This window comes from Arachis duranensis, chromosome 4 (assembly GCF_000817695.3).
Source record: "Arachis duranensis cultivar V14167 chromosome 4, aradu.V14167.gnm2.J7QH, whole genome shotgun sequence".
NCBI lineage: Eukaryota > Viridiplantae > Streptophyta > Magnoliopsida > Fabales > Fabaceae > Arachis > Arachis duranensis.
The window spans coordinates 55,522,945-55,529,858 of NC_029775.3; the positions used below are offsets into that span (position 1 = coordinate 55,522,945).

Here is a 6,914-nt window from a genome sequence, read left to right on the forward strand (position 1 = left end):
GCACGCGTACTCGTCCATGGGGTAATTCGCAAGGTACGAGTAAGTGCCTGGTACGTGCGCGCGTCCATGTGCGAGTTCAATTATTTGGCTTTTTATGATATTCTCCACTTTGTATGCTTTCCTTTCACACCTTTGATCCTTCCCTAGCCCTTTTCAACCTGAAATCACTTAACAAACAAATCAAGGCATCTAGTGGAATCAAAGGTGAATTAAAATTAACTAATTTAAGGTCTAGAAAGCATGTTTTCACACTTAAGCACATATTGGAAGACAATCATGAAACCATGCTATTTCATTGAATAAATGTGGGTAAAAGGTATTAAAATCTACTAAAATCAATACAAGATAAACCCTACAAATGGAGTTTATCATGCGCCCGTCAGAGACGGTGGTTAATCCCGCCTATCGAGGTAGCGGTGACGGCGTAAGGACGGTGGTTAATCCCGCTTACATGGAGATGTGAGGTCTGAGACAAGAGTATTCCGCTCGCATCCCTTTGGATCAATAGAGTGTACAGGCACAAAATCCTGGACGGTGATCCGAGCACCATACCTCAGGGGTTCCCAATGATGATTCCGAAGGGCGACATCTCCATGGAGGTGTGTCGGGTTGGCAGAACCGACAATGTGATATCACAACCAATAACACAGGCATTCATCATGTGTATTTTCTATCTGTTTGTTTGCTTTGCCGACTTGTAATTGCTTGCCTAATTGAATAACATGCCTAATTGCTTACTTGAATTACTTACCTTACATGCTTCTAGTTGTGTTTTACTTACATTGAAATTATATGTGTTTTCTACTGGGATTCTGGAGGCTCGGAAGGTGGTGGCAATGGGATAGCATGGAGCATAGGTTGGTGGAGGCTGTGGGACAGCGGTGGTTTATTAGACTAGAAATTCCCTAAGATATATTACCCATTTATTGTATTTTTATATATAAGCTTTACTATTTTAGTGTGCCTTAAGATTGAATCTTATGATGGATATGAAGTCTAGGATTGCCTTTGGCATCCCGGGGTCTTATATCCTACATCACTGGGCACTGTTACCATACTGAGAACCTCTGGTTCTCATACCATATTCTGTTGATGTTTTTCAGATGTAGGTCGCAACCCACCTCAGTAAGTTGCTTGGATGGTGACAGAAGCAGAGGATCATGATACCTTTTTGAGTCTTTAATTTATTTTGTATATATATATCTCTCACTTTTGTTTTTTATTTTTGCCTAGCGGCTTGCATATGAGAGAGAAAAACTTGTATAAGCTGTTTTAAACTGTCCGGTTTTTGTATAGTCTGTATTTAGCTATCCGGCTTAAACTCCACCAGCCGTGGCTGGATTCTCATGATATTACACTATTATCTTTGTTATATGATATCTGTTTCTTGTGCTTTAAGTCAGAAGCTTCGTTAGTATATTTTGCACTTTTTAAATCCTATTTTTGAGCTATATCCTTCATCGGGCTTCTAGAATATATTAATCCTTCTATATATTATATGTATGAGCTTAGAACTGTCGTAATCTCTGATTAACCTTTTCTTTATGATGCGAGGTAAAGCTTATGGTAATTAGGGTGTTACATTTAGTGGTATCAAAGTGGTTCGTCCTCGTGAGCCTAAGGGATGGACCGATTGTGCTTCAATGCATACTCTGTGTGTCTTTTCTTTGATGCTATTAGGTTATCTATTTGATATATGCATAGCATACTTGTTTGTGACTGCCTGTTTGGGATAATTGAAGAACTAGGGTTTTGATATTGAGACTGATCACCTTGATATCAATTGTTTGTTGTAGACAGAAACCCTAATGGCCACTCATAGACGAGGTTGAGCTCATTCATGAGAGAGTCGGAATGAGCAACCGGCTGACAACCAGGCCAAATTCATGGCAGCGATGGTGAACTTAGCGAACACCATGGAGGCTAATGCTGCTGCGACTCTGCAAGCTGTGCGGAGGTTAGGCCAATTGGCCAGAAACGGAAACAGGAATGGTGAAGAAAATGCAAATGACAATGCTGAGGGAAACAGTGATAACACGGGAGTTACTCCGATGACCTTGGCAACTTTTCTCATGGTTCATCCGCCAATTTTTCGAGGATCAACCAACTCTACCAAAGTAGACAACTGGTTTCAGGCCATAGAGTGAGCTTTACAGGCACAGCATGTTCCGAACAATCAATATGTAGAATTTTCCGCTTATCAGCTTGCGGGAGGGGCCCAGAACTAGTGGCAAGTAGAATGCCGCCTGCTACAGCTTCAGAATGCCGATGTTCCACAGGATGTATTCCAAACGGCTTTCTACAGGAAGTACTTTTCTTAGTCTGCAAGGGAAGTGGTGTACAAAATTGTGATCTCAATGGCGCCAACAACTTGGTTCGCACAATTGTAATCTCAACTCTTTTTCACAACTTCGCACAACTAACCAGCAAGTGCATTAGGTCGTCCAAGTAATAAACCTTACGTGAGTAAGGGTCGATCCCACAGAGATTGTTGGCTTGAAGCAAGCTATGGTCATCTTGTAAATCTCGGTCAGGCGGATTCAAATGGTTATGGAGTTTTGATAATTAAAAGATAAATAAACATAAAATAAAGATAGAGATACTTATGTACTTCATTGGTGGGAATTTCAGATAAGCATATGGAAGTGCATCATCCCTTCTGAATCTCTGCTTTCCTATTGTCTTCATTCAATCATTCATACTCCTTTCCATGGCAAGCTGTATGTAGGAAGATCACCGTTGTTAATGGCTACCGTCCATCCTCTCAGTAAAAATGGTCCAACTACGGGTTACGTAGGGCTAATCATCTGTCGGTTCTCACTAGTGTCGGAATATGATCCAATGATCCTTTTACGTCTGTCACTACGCCTAACAGTCATGAATTTGAAGCTCATCACAGTCAACCCATCCCAGATCCTTCTCGGAATACCACAAACAAGGTTTAGACTTTTTGGATCTCAAGAATGCTGCCAATTGATTCTAGCTTATACCACGAAGACTCTGATCTCATGGAATGGAAGGCTCTGTTGTCAGGAGAGGCAACCATGCGTCATGGACCAGGAATCCAAGAGATATACATTCAAGCTTGTTTTCATGTAGAACAGAGTGGTTGTCAGGCACGTGTACATAGGTTAAGAATGGTGATGAGCGTCACATAATCATCACATTCATCATGTTCTTAGGTATGAATGAATATCTTAGAATAAGAATAAGCATAAATTGAATAGAAGAAAAATAGTACTTTGCATTAATACTCGAGGAACAGCAGAGCTCCACACCTTAATCTATGGTGTGTTGAAACTCCACCGTTGAAATTACATAAGTGATAATGGTGTTCATTGGCTTTGGCCCTAGAGGGGGAACTAGAATAACCAAGACATCTAATACAATGAGAAAAAGTAATATTTATACTAAAACTAGTAGCTAAGGTTTACAAAGATAAGTAAATGATGCAGAAATCCACTTCTGGGCCCACTTGGTGTGTGCTTGGGCTGAGCATTGAAGCTTTCATGTATAGAGACTTTTCTTGGAGTTAAACGCCAGCTTTGGTGCCAGTTTGGGTGTTTAACTCCAGCTTGTAACTCAGTTCTGGCGTTTAACGCCAGAATAGGGCAGGAAGTTAGCATTTAAATGCCAGTTTGCATCATCAAAACTCGGGTAAAGTATATACTATTATATATTTCTGGAAAGCCCAGAATGTCTACTTTCCAACAAAATTAAGTGTGCACCAATTGGGTTTCTATAGCTCTAGAAAATTTATTTCGAGTGCAGGGTGGTCAGAATCCAACAGCATCTATAGTCCTTTTTCAGCCTCTGAATCAGATTTTTGCTCTGGTCCCTCAATTTCAGCCAGAAAATACCTGAAATCACAAAAAAACACACAAACTCGTAGTAAAGTCCAGAAATGTGATTTTTGCATAAAAACTAATAATTATATACTAAAAAGTAGCTAGATCCTACTAAAAACTACCTAAAACTAATGCCAAAAAGCGTATAAATTATCCGCTCATCAGAAAGCGAAGGATATGGAACTTATGCAGCTGAAGCAAGGTTCCTTGTCTATGGCAGACTACACAAGCAAGTTTGAGGAGCTTTGTAGATTCTTTAAGGTGTGCCTGGGTGCCCTAGAGACCTATGAAAGCTGGATATGTATCAAGTACCAAAGGGGTTTGAAGGACAACATAATGACTTCTGTGGCTCCTATGGAGATTCGTACCTTCTTTGATTTAGTGAATAAAGCAATAGTGGTTGAAGAGTACGTGAAAACGGTAGCTTTGTCCAAGGAAACTCACGGAGGAAACACTAGTAAGGGACGTGGCAAGTATTTTCATCCGAGGGGTCAGAGTTTGAAGAAGGGAGGATATGTGCCTCAAGGGCAAGTAGGCTTCAGAAAGAACAATTAGAACCAATTTCAGTATGCCAAAGGGAGAGGAAATCAGAGTAAGAATTCTCTGGATTTGACTTGTGTACGTTGTGGACGTTTTCATCCATATGACTCTTACAAGATTGGTTTAGGTGGTTGCTTCAACTGTGGATTGCTTAGTCATATTGCAAGGGATTGCACTCGTGGGAAGAACCCGAATGCGGGTCAGAGTCAGCACCAAGGGCAAGTATTTGCTGTGAACGCCAAGGATGCTTCTAAGGTGGATCCGTTGATGAGAGGTATATGTCTAATTGGTGATAAAACCTTAGTTGCATTATATGATATGTTAGCTTCGCATTCGTTTATTTCATTTGCTAAAGTTGAGGAACTAGGCTTGAAAGTGTCAGAGTTAGCATTTGATCTACATGTACATACTCCGCAACAGATGGTTATGACTAGATAAGGTTATAGGCAAGTAGGATTTAAACTGGATGGTAGAGACTTTGTGCATGATTTAATCTGTTTACCATTGGTTGGGTTGAAGATGATTTTGGGGTTTGATTGGTTGTCAAATAATCGAGTTTTGTTGGATTGCTTTGAATGGTCAATTAAATTTATACCAGAAGGAGAAAATGGAGCAGTTATAGCTGAGGGGTATTACCTGAACTCTGTAATGGTGCATTGTAGTGGGGAGGAGTGTCAAGGTTATATCTTGTTGGCTACTAATGCTTTGGGTGATGCCCAGAACTTAGATCAGATTTCAGTGGTTAGAGACTTTCTGGAGGTATTCTCGGAGGATATTTCAGAGTTCCCACCTCAAAGAGAGATTGAATTTGCGATTGAATTGGTGCCGGGAGCCAGACCAGTGTCGATTGCGCCGTATAGAATGGCTCCAATAGAGCTGGCTGAATTAAAGACTCTGTTGGAAGAGCTTCAGAATAAGAGGTTCATTCGACCGAGTGTATCACCGTGGGGAGCGCCAGTTTTATTGGTAAAAAAGAAGGATGGTGGAATGCAATTGTGTGTGGATTATCGAAAGTTGAACAAAGTGATTGTGAAGAACAAGTATCCGCTGCCAAGGATAGATGACTTGATGGATCAATTGCAAGGAGCTGGAGTATTTTCCAAGATTGATTTGAGATCTAGTTACCATCAGATAAGGGTGAAAGAGGATGATATCCTTAAGACTGCATTTAAGATGTGCTATGGACACTATGAGTTTGCAGTGATGTCCTTTCGGTTAACAAATGCACCTGATGTTTTCATGGATTACATGAATAGAGTCTTTCATCCCTTTTTCGACAAATTCGTGGTGGTTTTCATAGATGACATCTTAGTTTATTCTAAGACGGCGAAAGAGCATGAGAAACACTTGAGGATTGCATTGCAAATCTTAAATGAGCAAAAGTTGTATGCTAAGTTATCCAAGTGCGAGTTCTGGAAGGAAAAAGTGAAGTTCCTAGGTCATGTGGTAAGCAAAGGAGGAATAGTAGTAGATCCTTCGAAAGTGGAGGCCGTGATGGAATGGGAAAGACCAACAATGGTGATAGAAGTTAGAAGTTTCTTGGGCTTAGTCGGCTATTACAGGAGATTCATGATTTTCCCGGATTGCACTACCAATGACGAAGTTGACAAGGAAGGAGGTGCCTTTTGTGTGGACATCGGAGTGTAAAAAAAGTTTTGAAACTCTAAAGCAGAAGTTAACTTCAGCACCTATTTTGATCTTGTCGGAACTGCATGAAGCATTTGAAGTGTATTGTGATGCGTAACTGAAGGTTAAGGTTGCGTGTTGATGCAACACCGGAATGTGGTGGCTTACGCATCATGTCAGCTAAGACCGCATGAAGTAAATTACCCAACTCATGACTTAGAATTTACAGTGATTGTGTTTGCTTTGAAGATTTGGAGACACAACTTGTACAGAGTGTGGTTTAGCATCTTTTTTTATCATAAGAGTCTCAAGTACATCCTTGATTAGAAAGAGCTTAATATGCGTCAGAGGAGGTGGATGGAGTTGCTAAAGGATTATGATTTTGAATTGAGTTATCACCCTAGAAAGATGAATGTGGTAGCGGATGCATTGAGTCGGAGGTCTTTAACAATAGCTTCGATATGAATCAAGGAAGAGGAATTAGTGGATAAGTTCGTGGATCTTAAGTTGGACATTGGTGAAGTTTCTGGAAGAGTTTGCTTGAATTAGTTACAGATTTCAAGTACGTTTAAAACAGAGATTCAGAAAGCTCAACGAAATGAGCAAAAGCTACAGCAATTATTTCAACCAGTTGGTGATAAGAGGCGTGGAGAATTCACGAAGGATGGTGAAGGATTGTGGAGATATAAGGGGAGAATTTGTATACCGGATGTCGGGAGTTTGAGGCAAGACTTGTTGTCAGAAGCTCACAACAGTTGGTTTTCTATTCATCCCAAAAGTACAAAGATGTATTATGACTTAAAGAAGATGTTCTGATGGCCTGGGATGAAAGGTGATGTAGCTACAGTGGTATCCAAGTGCCTGACGTGTCAGATGATAAAGATAGAGCATCAGAAACCG

At 40.5% G+C, this 6,914-nt stretch overlaps 1 protein-coding gene across 1 annotated transcript; it reads left to right on the top strand.

Moving 5' to 3' along the window:
- The first annotated feature begins 4,025 nt into the window (after positions 1-4,025).
- On the top strand, positions 4,026-6,208 carry LOC107484388 (uncharacterized). Its single transcript, XM_016104980.1, has 4 exons — positions 4,026-4,379; positions 4,506-4,790; positions 4,908-6,031; positions 6,139-6,208. Exons 1-4 carry the CDS (start codon positions 4,026-4,028, stop codon positions 6,206-6,208), a joined length of 1,833 nt encoding a protein of 610 aa, XP_015960466.1.
- Positions 6,209-6,914: the final 706 nt, after the last annotated feature.

Bases quoted from the DNA above. Each gene is read 5' to 3' on its own strand.
- LOC107484388 (XM_016104980.1), top strand. From the start codon at position 4,026: ATGGAACTTATGCAGCTGAAGCAAGGTTCCTTGTCTATGGCAGACTAC. The intron at 4,380-4,505 runs GTAGGCTTCAGA...GACTCTTACAAG, and splicing joins GATATGTGCCTCAAGGGCAA to ATTGGTTTAGGTGGTTGCTT. The intron at 4,791-4,907 runs GTACATACTCCG...GTTGGGTTGAAG, and splicing joins AGTTAGCATTTGATCTACAT to ATGATTTTGGGGTTTGATTG.